Source organism: Pelophylax lessonae (assembly GCF_965119305.1).
Source record: "Pelophylax lessonae genome assembly, chromosome: 5".
In the NCBI taxonomy this organism is placed as follows: domain Eukaryota; kingdom Metazoa; phylum Chordata; class Amphibia; order Anura; family Ranidae; genus Pelophylax; species Pelophylax lessonae.
In genome coordinates, this window is record NC_138772.1 from 149,171,040 (window position 1) to 149,194,254 (window position 23,215).

General features: G+C 38.0%; 1 protein-coding gene across 2 annotated transcripts in view; it reads right to left on the minus strand.

Annotated features, from left to right (window-relative positions):
- The window catches only part of ZNF385D (zinc finger protein 385D), a 473,768-nt gene that overhangs the window by 191,620 nt on the left and 258,933 nt on the right, over nt 1-23,215 (minus strand). Inside the window, exon 3 of one of the 2 annotated variants that reach the window (XM_082259105.1) lies at nt 5,108-5,218. The exons of the other annotated variant lie outside the window; for it this stretch is intronic. Within the exon in view, the coding sequence (XP_082115231.1) occupies nt 5,108-5,218 (111 nt within the window). The remainder of the gene's footprint in view (nt 1-5,107; nt 5,219-23,215) is intronic. 2 annotated transcript variants of the gene reach the window in all.

Sequence of the window (23,215 nt, forward strand, 5' to 3'; positions counted from 1 at the left end):
ATATTAGCAAACTTTAAATAAAAAAATATTGCTTACACATAAATTTGATTTTAATAATAAATAAAGGCCTCATGCACATATGACATTTTAAATGTTGTTTTTAGAGGCATTTTGCATTTTTATCTGCTTCTAAACATCCCTCAATGTTAGCCTATGTTTCCATACACACATTAGCATTTACAGGCATTTAGAGTAAGGAAAAAAAAAACCAGAGCCAATGAGTTCAGAAGAGGAAAGTTGCAATATCAAAAAACACTTGATGCACCCAAGCACGTAAAAACGCATGTAAATGCATCTATACCCTTTTTAGTGCTGGGCAGTGGGCACATCAATTGCTTGGGTGTTCTTTTATTTCAACGGCCAGAAAAAAAGAAATCCATGTAAGCCATGAAATGTAAGCCAGAAATCCACTTAATTTCTAACTTCCTGTGCACTCCTTCTCTTCTGCATTGAAATCTCAAGCAGTATTATCAGCACTTACAGTATGTGAGCAACAGATTACCTTCACCTATGGAGATAAGGAGAGGGCGTGTTCTGTAGTCCAAATTAGGTGAGAGCAGCCTAGGACAGTAAGTGTGTTACTAATAAGATCACCAAGTGAAAATAAAAGAAAAAGCATTCAAAAAAGAAAACAAATGCAGCCACTGTGTATAAGAAGTAGTGAGCAACAATATATTATATTTTTGCTCTTGGCTTTAGGTACACTTTAATTGGCTTCCTCTCACAATGACCCCAGTGTGAACATATGTGCTTTTCAAAAAGCACTGCATAACAGGTTGGTGCTAAATAACTATTGGAAATGAATAGTAACACCCAAAATGTATTTATTTTTTTCAAATTCTTCTTTATTAAAGATAAGAAAGAATACAAGTAATATACATATGTTCAAACATAGCCGTGTTGAAGCGTATAGAACCAAAGTACATTAAGCAAGTGAGAAAGGGGATTACAGTGCAGCAATATAACAATGCCAGACAGAAAAAATAAACATCAGACCCACTTTCATCATTAAAGGACATGAAAAAATAGTAGGATCTTCAGAATCGTATAAAGACTACAGTAGATCTACAGGTAATGGGGAACATCTTACATCAGAGCAATGCTAGACAGCGAGTAACGTAAACAAGGAAATAACCGATAAGAAACTTTTCTCACTAAGAAACCCGAAAAGAAGGGGCTTACAACACATTGGGAAAAGACACGGAGCACAAATGGGGGGGAGAAGGGTCAAGAGGTGAGGGAAGGAGTACCCAGAAAGGGGTACTAAGAAGGTCAGGGGTAGGGTCAGAAGGAGACAGTAGGAGCCAGCAGGCGAAGCCGGCCGCGCGCCCACCACAGATCACCAAGGGAGAGAGGGGGGGCAGAACAGGCAGAAAGAGAAAGAGGTCCGATGGATCCCGTGCGAGGTGTCGGCCACGTAGACTGGGTGGGTCAGTCAGTCGACCTCCTGCAGCCACCCAAAATGTTTTTTAGTCTGTTTGAAATGATCGGTTTTGGATTAGAACTTCTGTCAGGCTTTTGTGTGTAAATACTTTTTAACACCCCCGTTTGTTTTTAGTCTACAATTAAAATCATTGTAAAGTCTGTTTTTTTTAAAATAAAAATAATAAACGTGTTATACTTACCTCCTCTGTGCAGTTGGTTTTGCGCAGAGCAGCCTGGATCCTCCTTTTCTTGGGTCCCTCTTCGGCTCTCCTGGCCCCTCCCTGCCTTTGAGTGCCCCCACAGCAAGCAGTTTGCTGTTAGGGCACCAGAGCCGAGTCACAGCTACGGGGTTTCCATTCAGAAATGGAGATTTTTTTTGTTTTTACTTTATGACATTGTTTTGGGGATGGGGAGGGGTAACATCATTATTATGTACATGAGATTGTGTTGGTGTGTTGTTCTATAAAATTAAATGTGTTGTTTGTATGAATTTAAAAAATGTTAATAAAAATAACGTGATTTAAAAAAAAATAAAAGAAACGGAGATGTGGTTAGGCCCCGCCCCATCTCTCTCCTCATTGATTGACAGCAGCGGGAGCCAATGACACCACTGCTGTGTCTTAGCCAATGGAGAGGGAAGTCCCAGACAGCTGAGACAGCCGTGGACATCACTGGATCGGGAGGGGATTCAGGTAAGCATTAGGGAGGGTTGAGGGAGGCTGCTGCACACAGAAGGCTTTTTGTCCTAATGCATAGAATGCATTAAGATAAAAAAACCTTCTGACTTTACCACCCTTTTAAGCTGCAGTAGGGGGGGGGGGGTAAAATGCATCAGCAGAGAGGGATGGGCGGATGCCTCTGCCAATTGTTCAATAAAGTTCTGCATGTGAAATCGGTAGCATTGTGAGGACTATACATTGTTTTCTCTTTCAGGTTTTTGTTGCTTCCCCTCCATTGTAGAGATTTCCCCTTACTTTATTTTCTTTTAATAGGTGTTACTGGATTAGAAAATTTGTGTAATTTTCCCTATAAGTACAAAGACAGCAATAAAGACTTGACATAGCTTGCATGTTTTCCTGACTATATTACAAACTAGGTTGATGGCTTACTCTAATGCCCCATACACACGTGCAGATTATCTGAAGACTTTTGTCTGCAGACTTACCAAAACCATATAATATGAGGTCAAACCTAAACACTTTCAATTTGTATGCAATCCGGCAGGCCCTTGCACTACATAGAAAAGGTAAATCTGAAGACAAAAGTCTTCAGATAATCTGCACGTGTGTATGGGCCATAAGAATACATTCATTCATAAACTAGTGCCACAAAGATTGACATATCAGTTCCATTTCCCTACTATAAAAGGAATACTGAATGCAGATATTGTACTACTATAAAGAGAAGAACCCTTTCTTGAACTCTTTCACTGCCAGCTTTTTCGCTACACTTTTAAACCTAAGTGGCCAGACCATTTTTGCAAAATGTTCTATTTTTTTTACTTTTTATTAAATCACTATTTTCACCAAAAAGCAAAAACAAAACTAAAAGCATAATTAGCAGGTAGAAACATAGCATTGTTTACAAAATTCCTGCTTAATTCCTACTAAATCTAAATGCTAAAATTGTATTAAGCTAATAAGTAACAATTTTTTTTTTTTAAGCTGTACATTTAAAATTGTACCTTTTTGTAAAACAGTGACAATCGTAAGACTATAAATAAGCAATCTGGAGATTAACTATGTATTTTGGCCAATGTCCAATTCCAGTGCCATGTGGCATTGCATGTTTGTATTTTGTGATAAAATGATGCAGGCACCCATTTTATTGCAATGCAGTGTGTAGCAATGTGTCCAATGCACTGAGGTACATAGAGTTGAGTGAATGTAATTCAAAAATTAATTGTAAAAAATAAAATAAATAAAAGCACTACAATGCTTTCTAAGAATGGACTGCAGTGCTTGTGTACAATGCTTATCAGTGCACGCTGGTTATGTGCCCCATAACGCAAAGTGAGCACTGGATGTAGTGGTGAGTGCTTGGCTCCAAACACAGACAGTGTGCATTCAAGGGCACTCACTTGCACCTGCAAACCTGTCAAATTAGGACCTGGGGCTGCGTTTGTACAACTGCTGTGTCCATATAGAGCAATGTAGGTTTCCTGAAAGCACCACCAGGCAGGCTCAAGCCTCAATAACAAACTACTCATTTGAGCTATATGGGCCAGAGCTTCTATGTGAATGAGGGCTTAAGGCCTTGTTTACTTTGGGTGTACTGCAGTGTACGCCCATGAAAGGCTGTGTTTTCCTACACAGGGATGTACAGGTGTTCTGTGCATCCCCATGTGGTCAGTTCTATGGATGTCCATTGGGACACAGCTGCTGCTCCCAATTTGACATATATGCAGGTGTGGGTGCACCACCCTGAACACAGATAATGTGAGTTTGGAGGTGAGGTTTATAAAGAATTAACAACCAACATAAGCAGCAGTTTTGACATATTTCACACCGTAGTGCTTAATCATAAGGATATATAATTAAGCACTACAGAGTGAAATATGTCTAGGCATTCTATGGCTGCTGCTGATGTGAGCTGATAAATCTTACTAAGCCTCACAGTTCTTGAATTTTACTGTTTGGACCTTTTCTTTATTTTATGTATCTTGGACATTCAACCAGACAAGGCTCTGGTGAAGGCAGTAAACAGAGAAGTGGATACTGACGAATCCCCTAGTGGCAGGCTCAGCCTCATGTATAGCTGATATAGGTATAGTCAGGGCTTTTTTCTCAGAGAATAGGTGTGGGAACTCCCCCTTTTGAGGGGCGGGAACTCCCCCTTGTCTCCACCCCCTACCCACCTTTGAGCACTGTCCCTTGGTTCCCCCTCCTACCCACCTCCCAGTACCACCCCTTTTAGAAAATACATTTTGTTGTGCTAAATCATTTGTATAAAATGTGTTAATGATAACAAGAAAAGCAGTAAAATAGATCCCCTTCAGCCAGCAACAATAGATCCCCCAGTAACAATAGACTCCCCCAGCAACAATTGACCCCACCCCAGCAACAATAGATCCCATCCCAGCAACTATAGACCCCACAAATCAATAGACCCCACCACAGCAACAATAGTACCCCCATATAACAATAGACCCCCACACAGCAGCAATGTACCAACCACAACAAAAAATCACACCCAACAACAAAAGATCTATTCCAGCATAATTATAACCCCCCCCCCCGCAGCAACAACAGATCTCCATGCAGCCAGCATCATTAGACCCTCCTGCAGCCAGCAACAATAGACCTCTCCATCAACAGTAGATCCCTACCAGCCACATAAGATCCCCAGCAACAATAGACCCTCACACAAGAACAGATCCCCACCAGTGACAATAGATCCCACAGCAGTCAGCACTAATAGACCCTTCAGAACACCTCACACCCCTTGCTATGACATACATTCAGTGCTGGAGGTGCAGGAACTGCGTTCCCCCGTGTTCCCGCTGTAAAAAAGCCCTAAATACAGTTTGAATTTGACATTTGTGGTAAAATACTATATAATCCATCATTCAAAAATAATGATGTCGCAGAAACAGTGATCAGCTACCCTAAACACAGTGAATGTAAACACTGCTCAATAGGCAACTATTTGGTGCATGAGGACCAGAAAGTCAAGAACTTACTTCAGAATTAAATTTCAGCTGACAACTATTGCAGGGGGGAATTGGCTTTCTTCGTTGCGGTAAGGGAACACCAAAAGTGTGATTTATGACTGCTTTTTGAACTGGGTCCATCTGCAACGAAAAGACAAAAAAAAGTCTTGTTTTACCCAGACTTATCTTCATATGATGAAGATGATAGCAGTGTGGTGTACCTTATACTGGAGTATATGGGGTAAGTCCAAAGAATCTTAAAACCTGCAACTGTATTAATCCCTGTAGAAAATGCAGATGGTGCCACTAGAACAAATAAATAACTGACCTGACTATAGCACAAAAATAGGTCCTCTTGGTTTTTCCTATGATCACTTTAATGCCTATAAAGAAGTCTTCTCGGATGGGAATGGATATCAAACACCATTTTAACAAAAATAACACAACATAGCTAAGACCCTATGGTCATTATTTAGCAGTTTGTCCTACAAAGACCCTTTATCAGTGACAATTATAATTACATAACTTGGTGCTGACGGTGCTGATGCATAGTCCAAATGCCTGCCATCCCTCCCATTACCAACACTGTAGATGGTCTTGCCTTGGATGTGGAAAACATACGTAATGCAGGAAAGGAATCACATTATAGGTTATAATAAGGCCACTTAGGGGATTTAAGAAAAAATTACTGGAACAGAGATAGCGTAACATTATGGAAACTTTGTATTTTGGATAATAGAACATGGACGAGGATATCGATAACAACTACCATAATAAAGTCCAATGAGTTTTTGCATTTTTGTGCATATCGCAATGATATGTAGCATTAAAGGCTGAATGAACGAGGGACCACTGAGAGGAACAATGGACACTTGGTAACCCTAAGGGTATCACAGAGCCACATCCTAAAATATTCTACATATATGACAAAAAATATATATTTGAACCACAGTTCATAGACTTTATGGGCACAGCTACACCAGGTAAGATAAAATACAGGTAAGATTGTATTTTATGTTACCTGGTGTAGTTGTGCTCATAAAGTCCACTTATATGGTATATAGGTAGAAAGGTTGCTAAGAATTATTCTCTGAAAGCAATGGCAATTACATAGACATTTACCCAATTGTATTGTTTTAACTGCACACTTGTATATGAAATTGTCAGATTTTTTTTTTCTTGAGCCTTTAAAAAGCATAACAACCTATCTATACCAATAGCAATTAAACAAACCTCTTCAAATTAATCCACTATCCACTAAACAAGGCGGTGAAAGTAATGTCATCTGTTCTTCTCCTTTATCTTGTCCAATTAGAGAACACTTTTGGGGGAATTTACTAAAACTGGAGAACACAGAATCTGGTGCAACTGTGCATAGTAACCAATCAATGTCTAGGTTTTATTGTCAAAGCTTAAATGAACAAACTGAGAGTTTGAAGCTAATTGGTTACTATGCACAGTTGCACCATGTGCTCCAGTTTTAGTACATTACCTACTTGCATTCATTGGAAATAATAAAAGATGTTTTGGTGAATGGCAGAGGTGAAGAGCAAGTGACTTTCTGTGTTTAGTGTACCAGAGTAGATATCACTCCAGCAGCACCCAGAATAGGACGGTACTTACTGTATGTAGCACAGCCTAATACAATGGACTTCTAGTGGCCTTCTGGATGTAACTTATTGATAATTATCCAAGGTAATCAAGCTGATCCAATGTAAAAAAAAAAAAAATAATAATTTATGGAGTTTAGCTTTAACCACTTGACCTCCAGAAGGTTTTACCCCCTTCCTGACCAGGCCATTATTTGCGATACAGTACTGCATTATTTTAACTAACTATTACACAGTCATGCAACATTGTGCCCAAATTAAAATCTATGACCTTTTTTTTACCATAATTAGAGCTTTCTTTTTGTGGTATTTGATCACCTCTGCGTTTTTTATATTTTGTGCTATAACCAAAAAAAGCCGGCAATTTAAAAAAAATAAAAACAATATTTTTTAACTTCTACTATAACACATACCAAACAAAATGTAAATTTCTTCATCAATTTAGGCCCATAAGTATTCTGCTACATATTTTTGGAAAAAAATCCCAATAGGCGTATAATGATTGGTTTGCACAAACGTTATAGCACCTACAAACTATGGGAAATTTTTGTTTCTATTTTACTAGCTATGGCAATGATCAGCAACTTTTAGCGGGACTGCGATATTGCGGTTGATAAATTGGGACACTAACTGACACTTCTGGCACTTTATGGGGACCAGTGACACTAATACAGTGATCAGTGCTAAAAAATATGCACTGTCACTGTACTAATGACACTGGCTGGGAAGGGGTTTACATCAGAGGCGATCAGAGGGTTAACTGTGTGCCTAGGTTGTGCTTACTCGCTGTGGGGGAGGTGCTTTAACTAGGGGAAGGCAAAGATCAGTGTTCCTGCTTAGCAGAAACATAGGATCCATACCTTCCCCTCTGACAGAACGACAATCTGCCTTGTTTACATAGACAGATTGTGGTTCTGCCTGTGACTTGTGTATCTGCAGGTGCTGGCAGACATCGAGTCCACAGTACCCGCTGCTGGATTTCTGCTGTGTATAATTACAGTAGGAGCTGGTCGCTGGCAGCACACGCATGTGCCCCAGGCCTGGAAGCGTCAGCTCATGTACTAGGTGCGTGATCTGGTGCAGAGCAGCCACCTTGCCACAGAAAATGTATGGTGGGCAGTCTGCAAGTGGATACGATTCTGCATTTTATGTCATCAGTATTGACTGTTCAGGGTCTTAAGTCAATGTCTCCATTTTTACTTGGGGTATGATTATTTTTCAGGGTTTCTGATGAAAAAAGATAAAACTAAATGTCAGAATGCTAGCAGCCAGTCCCACTAAAAGCTAATAACTAAACCAAAGGTCCAATTACTTGTTTCGCCAAATTGAGAGCTGTTTATTATATCAGATAATTCCTACACCTTAGCATGATGTTGTTCCTACAATACTAACCATAGAAAGCACACTATTTACAGACAGCACAATGGCAGAGATCATAGGTTACATTTAATTATCTGCCACCCTGATTTTCACTGTATTTTGTTTCAGGTCACAATCCACAATAATGGCTGAAATAAAGAATACTGTAAAAAAAGGTAATCTGAAGTTCTACTCTCTGCAATCACAGCAGCATTGTGATTAATACACATATGGCCAATATAATGTCTGGCAGGACAAATTGAAACTGCGTGAAGCTAAAACAAATGTAATAACTGTTATCAAACATCCTACCTACATCAAATAATGTACTGTATAAATTTCACATTTCAATACAATAAATACAAATCTAAAGACAGACAGGTTTCTGAATAGCAGACAAGGTTATGCACATTTTCCAATCATTGGTGCATGAATACCTATGGTATTCTGACAGTTTATTGAGTACTTATGAATGCAAAAGTGAAATCAGACCACTTCAACACTTTGCAAACTTTCACTGAATAGGACCCCTGGTGTTATGAAGAAGCACAGTACATTATAAAGTGGAAAAACTCTATTGCAGTTCTTATAAGTAATTCTGAACTAAAAAATAAAAAGATTATTAAATGTGATTGTCTAATATATGTTAAATTTAAGAATAAATAAACTGCTACTTGAGAGAGCCAATATATATTTGTTTAAAATAGTCATATTTACAAAATGTTTCAACCTAGAAAGGTATTTTTTTAAGGATTGCATGATACCGTAAAAAAATGATTGTGTAATAAAATTTACAATCTTAAGTGAACCACCTGTGGCCAGCCTATGGAAACTCACTTTTTTACATATTCCTAAAAAACAGTGAATGATCTTTAAAAAAAAGGCCCCCTAACCCCTGCATCTTCATGCACTGTGGAGCAGTTCCCTATTTACTGATTGTTAAAAGTGTATTGTTTTTGCTAGAGTAGGGAAGGTTAGATGTATTACCCTTAGGTTATTTGTGCTGTCTGGGGAGATTTTTGTTTACTTCATGTCCTGGAGGCACAACAGAGAATAAGAGGAAATCTCTCTAAAGTAACAGAAATCTTGGACAACTGTAATCGGAACATGTCCAGATTGGGTGATCTATTCTAATTTCTTGCTTTAGTGACAATTTCAAAATTTTGGATTACATTTTTTACAAAAATTCAAATTTGTCTAATACAAATCATAAATTTAAATAATTGGTAGTTAAAGCAGTTTCAAGATTTTTTAAATAAGTGGTAAATTAGTCAATATTGCTATAATGTCTTTTTGTTGTGGTCACTGGATTTTTTTATTTTGCAGAATGTATTTATGCTTACAGACTCTCACGGCCTCTATATGCAGAGGTTCAGAGCAGTGAAGGGGACTATTTTCATACTTTTATATGTAAACATGTACCTGGAGGAGTTGTAGTGTGATTTCTTTCTCATGGGGATCTTACCATGTGCCTGAGCCATATGAAATCACGGTATAGGTACATTGATGACATGACATCTACTGTTTCAGTACTGGTTCAGTTGATGAACCTAATGCATTTGCACACAGATAAAATCTATGGTTCAGATTTACATACAATGTTGACATAAATTCTATTGTCTGCTTGGATTTCACCATTGCGAAGAGATTAATGCAAAAGAAAGTGCCAGTCTTTTCTGTAAACCTACAGATGTAAATAATTGCAAATCCAAAATAAATTCTGACAATATTTTGTTTCAATGTGCTTCCTGGCTTAAATGATGCAAGCATTCTTTAGGGTGTCTGCTTTCAGAAAATACTGTATATAATGTTTTTCGGGTTATTTATAAACATAGGCCTAAAATGGCTTTTTAACATGTAAATAAAAAATGCAAAAATGGCTCTGGCAACAAAAGGGATAATTTAATGCTATTTAATGAGTTTGCTCATCAAGCTTTTCTTTTGATGACATGGTATCATACTGCTGAAACATCAGTCAGCGTCCCGTGCGGAGGAAATTTTGCTCTGATGACTTATTGATGTAGGCCCAATTTGAAGAGGAGACTGCAGATAAACTTGTACAACTTACGTAGAAGGATTTGTTTCATCTCTGTGTATCACATGAGGTTAGTCCTTCACTGCGTATATGGGAGGGCTTACAACCACGTTAAATATTTTTGTTATGTATTTACTGTATAAATGTATATATATATATATATATATATATATATATATATATATATATATATATATATAAAAACCTCTTTATCTAAATGTGGTTGGATTTTAAAATTTCCCACCTCTGTGACCATCCCATGTTTTGGTAATTTTCAGTTATTTAGTTAGCAATTTCTGTATTTTATGCAAGCCATAATTTACTGTGTTGAAGAAACCTATTGAATGTATTTTTATATGTGCTAGATATGGATTTCTCAAGTGGTGTTCACATACCTTGCTCCAACCCAATTACAGATTTACCAGTTGGACATATATATTTATTGTTTTTGATTACAATACATTTTGAATATAATCATAGAGGTATATCATTGTTCCAACAGAACATCAAGTGCAAGCAGAACTGGAATGTTGCAACAAGTACTAATTTTTTGTGATATGGTGAAATAGGATACCATGGACTAATTTTTCAATATTTGTTGTCCCTTATTACATTATAATAAGTGATCATTATGCAAAATATCTTTGGGGATAGGGCAATGCATAGTATGTATTATCTCCTTTTTGGGGGCTACACAAATGTTTTTTTGATGTTTTTGTGCTCAGTTTTTCTTGCTGTTGTATTGTTTATTATTATGTAATCTACCTCAGAATTATACAAATGCAAACTTGGTGACATGCATATACTGTCATTTTTTGGGCTTTATTGTTTGGGATTGTTTAAGCCTAATTACCATTGGTGATTTTTAATCATCATTATAATTTATTTACAAATTTGTATTTGTGTTGTATGTTGCCTATTCTACTCTACAGTAGATGGTACTATACTTACTGTATATTTAGTCACATATTAATTCTTTTTTTTTTTTGTACATTTTTTTGTTGTATCCTATCTTTTGTGGTCTGATATCTCCTGGGGCTACATTGAGTTTGGTACTCTACTTTAAGTATGCTTTTTGGTTTGATTTTTTGGTACTTAAATATTTTTTAGCCTGTTGGAGGTTAATCACCTTTCGGTCCACAGCATTATGACCGCCATTTATAGGACCTTGGGAAAATGGCATCTGATTTATTGTATATACCTCTATAGTCCATGAGAAAATGGCGACCATTAGTTGTTTAAATATCACTCACAAAATGGCCCCGGAATGGAAATTAGGTTGTACTGTGTTCTGGAGGTAGGCTACATAATGATGGCTGCAAATTTAGACACTAGAGGCCCCTAAGGATGCACTATGGTGTGAATTGCGTTGGGTGGAGCTTAGAGCGTGACCTCACACTGCCACATCGGAGATCCGAGTGGTAGCAATTGATATAAGTGGCAATGGCTTACTATATGGTTTTTATCATATGCATTCGGATTTTAGGCTCGGTTTCCACTAGTGCGACTTGCGGTGCGACTTGACACAATGGGGCACGTTTCCACTGCCGCGGCTTCAGTTGCCGCGACCTCAAAAGTAAATCGTGTACTACTTTTGAGCGCGACTTCCCTCTATATATGAGGGACAAGTCTAACTGAAGCCGTGGTTTACTTTTGCTACGAAGTCGTGCTAGAAGTAGCACGACTTCGTAGCCGCACTAGTGGAAACCGAGGCTTACTGGTATACTGTACTCTTGCTGCTGTTCTTAAGTTTAATAAATACCGCACTATATGGCGTTTTTTCTATTTATTTATTTATTATGATGGTTTCTGAGCAACAAGTAGAGTATTGCCCCCTGGTGGATATAGGAAGGAGAGTCAAGGATTCCTTGCGTGGATGTCTGCATCTGTTACTACTAAGCTCTTTTGCTGCACACTCACCCACTCATTATTCGGCAGTGAGTATGCATTGCATGTGGGTGAAGGCTGCTGTTTTCTTGGACACTTTCTTTTTGCACAGTGTGGCACTATTTTCACGGGTGTATGCTCTTAGTTGGTAGTTCATAACAGTGTTACACTATATGTTTTTATCTTTTTTTGGGATGCTTCCTGAGTTCCAGTTATAGAAAGCACATTTGGATTATAGAAGTTTTTTTAGGAATGATTGTGATCTTATTTATGCTGCACCTATTAGGGCAGTCTGGATCTCTGGTGAGTTGCCAATTCATCTGACTGGGACATGGGAGGATCACCATTATCTTGTTATATGAACTTTTTCACAAATTTTATATATATTTATGAACTTCCCTACATCATGAATTCATGTTTTTGTTTCCACAGCCCTGCATTTATTGGCCTTTCATAAAAGGTTTAAGTATAGTGCCTTTCACTTGCTAGCAGCTGTTTATTAGTTTATTCCGTTTTTTTTTTTTATGAATCTATAATAATGGATAAATACATTTTTTAGGAGATTATGGTTTATATGTGCTATTAAATGTGTTTTGGAAAATATGAATACTAATTTTATAATATATTAACTGGAAAAGAAAAGGCATTTGGTGCACACCAAGTTGAATTATATCCATTGTGCTATCAAGGAATTTATTCAATTTATAAAGACTTCATGCCATTTTAACAGCAAACAGTACTTTGTAACCCCTAAAGAAAAATATGATGAAAATCTTCTCTGGAACTCATCCAATTCAGACTCTGCTAACCTTTTCTTGTGATGTAATCACCTTCTTCTGGCTGGAATTTCTAGAAATTAGTCAGTGAAGTCACCACAAGGTGGAGGATGACATGCTTCAAATGTTTTATAAATAATTTTCAGCAGTTCTCAGAGGATTTCTTTCAGCATACACCTTTTACTCTGAAAGAAACCATGCCTACAACATGAGCTATTTATTATTCATTTACTTAAAAATGTGGCCTAAAGCTGTCTAAATCTTTCATAATGAAAAACAGAGCAAAGCATAGTTCAGAGCTGATCATAAATGAAAATATATTATTTAAACATCTAACTTTTATAACATATCAGATACTTGCCGCCCCTTCTCTTAATACTACCGTAATCTGAATTTACAAATTATAGTTGGTGTTACAATCATCATAATGTTCAAACTTATAAAGTTATGATCAGTCACAACTTTTTTGATTCCAAATGCCCATCAGGAAATCTCCTGTCTTTATAAATGACAATTTTATCTGCATTCACCCACATGTTATCATTTTTAACCACTTGCGCCCCGCCCACCGTACATATACTGCTGCACTCTGCCACTGCTGGGCAAAGTGACGTACCGCTACGTCGCTCGCTCAGGCGCCTGTGGGGGGCGAGCACGCACAGGTCCATGTCTGTGCTGCTATGCAGAGCAGACACGGACACAGCTGGTCTTCTCTATGGGGCAGGTGGATGGAAATGGACTGCCTATCCATTTCCATCTGACTGTTTTCTTATCTTCCAGACGGATGGGGAGAAATCCCCATCCATCTGTTTTTAGAGGACTTGCTTGGATAGAATGCCGGTGGGTATCAGCGGACACATGGCCGCTGACATCTGCCATTCCATAGAGAGCAATGGATGGTTCGATTGGATCCACCTGAAAAACTGACAGGTGGACCCAATTGGTCCATCAGTGTGAAAGAGGCCTTAGACTTTTTACAAAGATAATAGAGTCCAATTCTAAAACAGCAGAAGAATATTATAGTATACAAACACTTTCTTTAAGACTGCAGCAGGAAAATGAATTACATTTCTGTTTTACAGGGGACAAAAGGACATTAGGTAACTGAGCATGAAAGATGTACTGTATCTGAACAAGAAAAAAAAAAAGAATTCTATTTTTAAAATTGAGGTTAATTACTTCATTAGAATATCGCCCATGAGAGCATGACAACTGAGGATGAAGCAAACACAGGGAAGATCATTAAAATCTATGAATCTTTGCTGCTGCTAAATATTAATAAAATGCAAAGTGTGATTTACTGAAGTATGTCTATCATTGATCTTTAAACATTAGCTTGTTAGGATCTGATGATCATTCATATGCAAGATGACTTATTTGCTGTAACAACTACTAATGTAGCAATTTTACCTTTATATACTGCACTTCTAACCTTCCCAAAGTCTTCAAAGACATAATTTGCAACTGTATACAGATACCCTTTCTTACCTACTCACAAATAATTAATTACTATAATTTGGTTTTAATTACAGATTGATTTTTTTTAAAACTTAAAAGAAATACATTACATAAGTTCAAGGATGGTAATTAATGTTTCCACTGACTGAAAATACTGAGACTAATGCAATTTTAATATAAGTGATGTTTAAGATAATCAAGCAACACATCTGCAAATACAGAAAATAATGTGTACAGTACAGCAGCCTATAGCAGTTTCCCTGTTATTATTCAGAATGCTGACTTTTTGCACATCATTGGTGTACTTTCCATTACCGCTTGAATTAATCTCATTCGGTTAACATATACTGTAAAATACTTACAAGTAACAATGATGTGCAAAAATTAGCATACATTTATTTAGCTAATTAAAGGTATATCCAAAGTTTTTTTTTTTATTTATTTTAGATACAGTAGATAAGGGTTATAACCTCTCACAAGTTTTTATTGCTGTGCGTTTCTCTCTGTGTCACCTTCTCTATTTAGCATTACGAATGTTTCCAGGACAAAAAGTGAAGGAAAATATAAAATTTTGAGTTGTGACTGGAAATGTTCCAATGGGGACACTTGTTCTAATGAAATATGTCTAATAAAGGATTTCCTTTACTTTGGAGAGATCATCTCTCACTTCCTGTTGTGGGTCAAGACAGCAAGCAAGTGAAGGAACATTTCCCCTATAGGACATTTACAGAAAAAAAAAAACAGGCGTTTTAACCACTTTTTACTCTCTTCAAAAAAAAGTTTTGGCTTTAACCTTTTCCGGACCGCCCACCCCTCCTGCGCGAACTGACATAGCTGTGCGTAGGTCGCGCGCCTGCAGCTAGGGGGCGAGTGCGCACCGGCGGCGGCGCGCTCCAGCCCCCTTTCGGCAGTGGGGATTCCGATGCATGGGGCCAGCGGCTCCGATTGCCTCCAGGCACCTCCGATCGTTCCCCGCTGAGAGAGAAGGACGGTCAACTGTTGTAAACACAGCTGACCGTTCTTCTCTCTGGAATGATCACAGAGCGCCTGTGATCCTTCTATGTGGGATCACAGGTCTCTGTGAAAATTTCAAAAGGCCAACCACCATACAGTTAGAAACACTCCCCTAGGCTTACATTTTACCCCTTGATCACTCACTGTGTTAACCCCTTCCCTGCCAGTGTCATTATTACAGTAACAGTGCATACTTTTAGCACTGATTGCTGTAATAATGTCACTGGCCCCCCCAAAAGTGTCAAAAATGTCAGTTAGGGGTCCGATCTGTCCGCTGCAATGTCGCAGTCCAGCTAAAAATCACAGATCCTCACCATTACTAGTAAAAAAAATAAATGAAAATGACATAAATCTTTCCTGTAGGTAGTAGATAACTTTTGCGCAAACCAATCAAAATATTCTTATTGTGATTTTTTACCAAAAATATGTAGCAGAAAACAAATTGGCCTAAATTATTAAAAAAAATTTGATTTGAATTTTTTTTTTTTGGGAATGTTATATAGCAGAATGTAAAAAATATTGTTTTTTTTTTTTTTTTCAGAATTGACACTCTTTTTTTTGTTTATAGCACAAAAAATAAAAATGGCGATAAAATACCACCAAAGGAAAGCTCTGTTTGTGGGAAAAAAATGACATCAATTTGATTTAGGTACAGCGTTGCATGACAGCGCAATTGTTTGTTAAAGTAACTCAGTGCCGAATCGCAAAAAATGGCCTGGTCATTAAGGGGGCAAATGCTTCCGGTCCAGAACTGGTTAAATATACTTTATTCATTATCAAGCATGCAAACGCCACTTGTATAAACAGGAATCATTATCAACACATATTGTCAAATACTGCTATTATTTTATCTGAAAAGTAACTATAATGATATATGTATTTATTTACCTAGAAACATTGGAAAATTGTTACTAGAAACCATAATTTATCTTTATTGATGCATCATCATTTTAGCACAACTGATGGAAGTCTACAGATGGGGCCAACACTCATGCTTTTTTACAGAATCTTTAATATGTCAAATTCTTTAATTTCATATGTTCAGTGTGCTGACTATCAACTTGGTCTTAGAGCATTAAGTTGTGATGCAATATTAGCAAAAAAGTTAATGGATAATACAAATTAGAGTTTGATCTGAGTTACTAGAGTCTTGGTTTAAAACACCATCCCTAGCATGATAAAGAAAAGAATAAAGCTTGAGAAACGTGAAGAAAAAAATAAAAAAAAAGCGACGGGGAGACAGGAGAGCTCTTGTCATGTAGCAAGGCTTGTGAACAAAAACACATGTTGTGTAGACAAATTTAAGAATGTCATATAATCCCTACATCTGATGAGGTTGTGGGTTACTATAGCGTAACGGTAAACACAACCTTTATTCAGCCACTCCCACTGCCAAGAGATACCCGGTCCTTAAGCCAGGTACACATTATCATTTTTTTCTTTTCATTCAACCCAGTGGGCTAAATGGAAAAAAACTGAGGAGCTCAAGAGGAGCTTGCTGTACTAACTATCCAATGTTAGTACAGCAATCTCCCCTCTGAGCTATTTTGTTCTAAAATGGATACTGCCCGTCTGCCAGAACACCGGTCAGTGCTTGCAGCCATTGGCTGATCGGCAGATGTTTTTTTGGTTATGCCCCTTCGACAGAAGCCTGATGTTCATCTGACTTCTGTTGGACAGGCTACCATAAACACAGGCCGAATGTCAGACTGGTTTCTGTTGAGCCAGCCGATACCAACTGATTTTAGGCCCATGTGTACCGGGCTTTAGTCTACTTGGGAATTGTGAGGATAGTCAGTAAAACTTGATACAGTTCAGAAAAAACCTCTGAGTCTATTAGCAGAGATGCCCATGGATGGATAAGGTGTAAAATCACTGGAACTATTGTTGGCAAGAAAGGTACAGAAAGCAGGTCCTTTTTAAAAAAAAGTGTTATTTTATTAAACACCATAATGATGTGTTTTGTGACAGGCAGATACAAGATGTGACACAAGTTTATTGGTAAAAAGTAAGAAAAGAAAATAAGAGAAAAAAAAAAAAAAAAACATTAACAAATTGAATAGTAACACCTATCAAAACCTATACCAAGACTAAGATTTCAGTGATTTTTTTTTTTGCTTTTTTACCATAATCTTTTAATTTTAAAAATTGTAAAAGATACTGAGAAAGAAGGCAGCAGAATCATATCTTCAAACAATATATTAATACCAATAGGAGCAGCATAGAAATCCAGCCATGCTATGGGTTGGCAATTTGCCCAAGAATGGCCAGAGTTTCCAGGCAAACATAGTATTGCAAAATAACAGCATACTGGGCAGCGAGATACAATGGCATAAAACAGCATAGATTGTATCTAGAGTAGTAAACAATAAAGGCAATAAAGATCCCAGAGAATATATATTTTTGTGGAACAAGGCTTTAGGTCCTGAAGAAAGAGATGGAAACAGGAGTAAAAGGTGGGAAGAAATTAGAAGATTGGAACTCTCCTGTTCTCTGCAGTCATTTGGCCCATTGGGTATGACATTTAGATGCTGTGAGATGGGCTTTAACATATGAGAATTTCAGTAGGAGATGGTCTTTGAGAATATGATGAACATCTTGTAGGTGAGGTGGTTGTGTGGTTTTTCCATTGTCTAGGGACAGCTAGTCTGACAGCAATGGGGGTATGAGTTGTAAATGACTGTATACGGAGAGGCAAAGTCTGGATGTCTAGAGCAATGTATGATGTTAAAACCATAAGTGTACAAGTTACTAATATGAGAAAAGTGTTGACCATTTCCCAGAACCTGGTGATGATAGGGCAAGACCACCATATGTGGGGTAGAGTTCCTGGGTGATCACAGTTGCTCCAGTATTTTCTTGAACAATCTGGCAATATGGAGGCAAGCCTGTAGGGTGTATAGTACCATCAATAAAATATATTTTGCAAGGGTTCCCAGTGTGAGAGGCATTTAGAAAATTGTAGTGGTGCTCTGAGCATAGAGCGCTATAGAGTAGTAGGGATGGTGAAGTAATGGGAAGAACATTCGTGACTCGGAGGCATTTAAAGAAGTCTTATCATAGGAGAATGTAGTTAGAACACAATTCAGAGAAAGTGATGATTTGTCCTCTATAAAGAGGTCTTCAATATACCTACTGCGAACCAATTGTTTTGTCATAGGTCAGTGGTGATGTGTTCCATCAAAGCAAGTGGAAGTCTTTGAAGAAGATTTTTGGGGATGCCTCTGTAGATTTGTGGGATGGTAGACCAGATTTGTATGGTTACTGTAACAGAACTGTGATATGAGCTCTTAGTCTTAGGGTACAGGAGTAGGGCGAAGAGCAGCAAGCAGCTTCAAATCCGGGGGGTGTTTTTTGTGTCCCAAATGAAAGAGTTCAACAGGGATTGTAGCTTATGGATATAAATGGGAAAAAAATGAAGTGGGAGAGTCCAGAAGATAAATAAAATATAGAGAAGAAGGAGCATTTTTAATAATGCTATATGATCAGTCCAAGATGTTCTAATAGATAACATGTGTTGGATTTTCTCTACTAGCATATCATAATTAGTATTAGGAGGTAAATTAAAAGAGGTAGATTTTGGGGAGCTGTGATCTAACAGCAAGGTCTAGATTAAGGTCAAGCATGAATGATTTTTAAAAGTTGGTTTTATGTAAGGAGGCTAAGCTGAAATTTTCCAGTATGGATAAAAGAGCGGGGAGTGAGATGATAGGGTCAATAACAGACAGCAACACATCTTCGGCAGTCTGATTTAATTTTTTTGGTTACCAGAAAGGATTGCTGATATTGGGGAATTTGAGCAAATGGATTTTGCTGGGGTTCCATAATGAGGGCAAAAATAATAGTTGATAAGGGAAATCCTCGTAGGGAGCCATTTGTAATGTCAAATGGGTGGGAGAGAAGTCCAAACTTTTTTTTAATAGGTAAGGTGTACAGTCCCAGACAAGCTCCTAAGATGTTGTCCTGGATGTGTTTTTAGTGAGTTTTAATGAAAGCGATGTGATTTAATTACAATGTCAGGTAGGATCCTATAATGCATATTGGATAAAAATAGAATTTACATAATATATATATATATATATATATATATATATATATATATATATATATATATATATAATTGTGCTTGCCCTCACACATGGACAATGTAATATTATTATAAGTAACATTGTGCCAGCATAAAAGAAAGTTTTCAATGACATTCAAGTTAACTGTCAGACATTCTACTTAAAGTGCCCATCTGACATTGCCTTAGGAACTGAAATGCGTGAAAAACATCAGCTGAAGCAACTTAACCCTCTTGTCTTGTGTGAAAAATGCCAGCTGAATTATGACACTGGCTTCCTGAGTTTAAATGACAGCTATAACAAATTACTGCATGATTTCCAAATCCATCTATGTTTCAGGCCTACTAATATTAGGTTAAGCACCCACATCTGTATTTGTATGTAAACTGCATGTGATCATTCTGACTGGTGGCCCCTAGTTCATTGCCAGAAACAGCTTTTTGGCAAGGACGCTACAAATTGTCAGCATCTTGGCTATCAACCATGAGTCAGATTCAAATATGGAAGGATAAAAGATTTAACCTTGAAGGAAATTTTGAGCAGTTTTTTTGTGATTTATTCATACATTTGTTCTCTTCACTCAAATGGTATGATATGATTGTCTACCTATCCAGCCAATTTCACCTGCACTAGTACATCATAAAACATATTTTTAAATACAGCTAGAATATGGAGAAAAGGAGGGCTGTAATCACCCCCCCCTTTTCTTTATGGGACAGCAACAGGGGCAAAATTATAAAGTGACCCTTTATTGACCTTTTAATTTATGGGAATTGTGATAGCTCTGACTCTGAGGTAAAAGATCTTGTGACATTTTCCTTAACCACTTTACCGCTGAGTACTGGAATAGTACTGCGGCAAAGTGGCACGATCCCGTCTGACGACGTAGACCTACATCGCCAGACTCCTCTCCTGTAGGCGGCGCTCGCGCGCCGCCGGAGGCGCGCTCCCGCTGTTTTCATTCACAGCGGGAGTCGGGCCAGGGGAGGAGCAGCTGCGATCGCCGCTGCTCTGCCCCGATCGTCGGGGATCTAGTGTGGAGATCCGCCCGCCTGTGTAAACACAAGCGGGCGGATCTCCTCAGTGACAGGGAGTGACAGATCGGAGTGTTCAGCATAGCTGGACATCCGATCTGTCCCTGTCTCACACAGTCACCTCCCCCCCCCACACGTCAGTAAGCACCAGGCATACATTAACCCCTCCCTCTCCAATAAAATTAACCCCTTCCCTGCCAGTGTCATTTTTACAGTAACAGTGCATATTTATAGCACTGATTACTGCAGTAATGTCACTGGTACCCCCAAAAGTGTCAAAAATGTCAGTCAAGGGTCCGATCTGTCCGCCGCAATGTCGCAGTCCCGCAAAAAAAATCGCAGATCGCCGCCATTACTCGTTAAAAAAGAAAAAACACAAAAAATGACATAAATCTTTCCCTTTGTTAGTAAACGCAATAACTTTTGCGCAAACCAATCAAAATACGCTTATTGTGATTTTTTTTTACCAAACATGGGTAGCAGAAAATAAATTGGCCAAAAATTTTTTAAAAAATTGGTTTTTACATCTTTTTTGGGGGGAATTTCATATAAAAAAATGTTAAAAATATTGTTATTTTTTCAAAATAAACGCTCTTTTTTTGTTTATAGCGCAAAAAGTAAAAATCGCACAGGTGATCAAATACCACCAAAAGAAAGCTCTGTTTGTGGGAAAAAAAGGACGTCAATTTCGTTTGGGTACGGCATCGCACGACTGCGCAATTGTCAGTTAAAGTCGCACAGCGCCGAATCGCAAAAAGTGGCCCAGACGTAAGACAGCAAAATGCTCAAGTGGTAAAGTGGTTAAGGGTCAGCTAGCCTTCTCTTCCCACCCAAATTGTTCTTGTATCTGGGAAGATTTAATCGGCACCCCATTTTCCCCCTCTAATTAAGATTGTTTCTGGGGAGATTTGGCGTGGGGACCCTGTTTCCCGCTCAAATCTCATCCAGTTATCATATCAGAGCTATTTAAGAGGGACCCCCAGCGGCTTGGATTCAGCCGCCTCAGAAACTGAGCTGTGGTGTTCATTCCCCCCCCCCCCATTTGTTGTCATGGCCAGTTATTATTTATTGGTAAGTGTCGCCTTTGTGTAATGCTTAGGTGGATTAAAAGTATTTTATCAAGTTGAATTTGAATTCAGTTTGGATACATTTATTTGAATTTTATGTTGTTTAATTGCAACCTGAGCCATAGTGGCTAGGTTGCTTCGAGTGTATGTGTAAAATGTTGGAAATAAAATCTTTTATTTATGTTCTTGTTATTAAACCAATAATAAAACGGCCGCGGCCTAATTTATTCCAATCCAGTGTCGTGGTTGCGTTTGTTTACTATTATATGAAATTGTTTAGTTAAGCTGTTATGGTTTATAAAAGCATCTCCTGTCTGCTATCCCATAAGTACTTCAATTTGATGTGGTATTGACTTATTGCTTTGTAATTTCCTGTACAACAAGGAGGACACAGAAGGACAGCATTGGGGGCCAATCAACTCTAGAGCATGGACATATACTGAAAAGGAACATGCTGACAGCAGAAGAGATCAAAATCCTGACTCATCAGTTACAAACTAGGGGCTGGGAAAAGGCTATGTTACTTACCTGCTATAGAAAAAAGTGAAGTTGGTAGGTTAGCTGTGCTATTTGGAAAGGCTGTGTAAATCTCGGGACTATAAAAAGTTACCAATCCTTTTACAGATTAAATAAGTTATATGTATTTCAAATCTTTAAATACTTGATTCAAATCTGATTGGATGCTATGGGTTTTCACACATACAGTGGCCTAACAATAAAAAAGTGGCGTGCCATACTTCATTCAATTCCCCATATACCACTTTTGGAAAACTGTATTCAGATGTTTTTGCTACACTTATAGAGGATTGAACAGCAAACCAGCTAACTGGAGAAAACTAGTCGCTATAAAATGTGAGCAAATATGCCACTTTTGCAGGAAATAGAACCATCATTTGGGAATAAAAACTAGCAGAAACCTGCAGAATTAAGACAAAGCAGCTGTGACAAAAAAGAAAAAAAAAAGAGAAAAAAAAACATTTATCATTTTCATAATTAGATAAATCAAAAAATGAGGGAAAACACAGTTACTTCAAGTGGTTGTAAACCTGAAATGAAAATGAAAATAGCATATCCCTCTATAGTGTATACTAGCCTCAAACCAATTCCTGCTGTGATTTTTGTCTCCTCTCTCTTCTCTCTTTCTTCCCTCTCTCTTTCCGCTTCTATCTGCATAAGTCACTTCTGACAGGTTATTCTAGTTGATAGACAGCCACAGCTGTGCATGTTTCTCCATGAGACCATGTAGAGGGGGTCCTTTTACTCCACTCAGGTCTCAGATTACATTCAGCACTGTGCCCTGTTCTGTGAAATGTGTGACATCAGATCCCTGCCCTCTACCTGCTAGGGCTGAGAAATAGCCCATGAACTGTGTGTTTTAGAGGGCTGTAGAGAAGAGAGGTCACTGGATAAACAGGTACAACTTATGTAGAAGGATTTGTTGAATCTCTTGGAACACCTGAAACGTATCATCTAAAAAGGGTTTGCAACCACTTCAACCTTTTATAAATAGCGCTAATGTTTATTGAATATACCTGAGCTACTTTGCTGATATTGGTTTAATGCAATAAAACTTAAGTGGTTCTAAAGTCAGAAGTTGTTTTTTTTTCTTTTTAACTTAATGCATTCCATTGTGCTCCTAGCCAGAGACAAATTAAGACAAGCAACAGCTTGGCCTGTCCCCCCCCCCCACCCTTCATATTTTTGATTGGCATTGATAAGGATTGCAATGGTCACAGAGAAGCCACATTTGTGTTGTCTTTACCGATACAGCTACATCAGACACCAGTTGCATCCTCCCATGTAAAATGACATGTAAACATTTTAACCAACT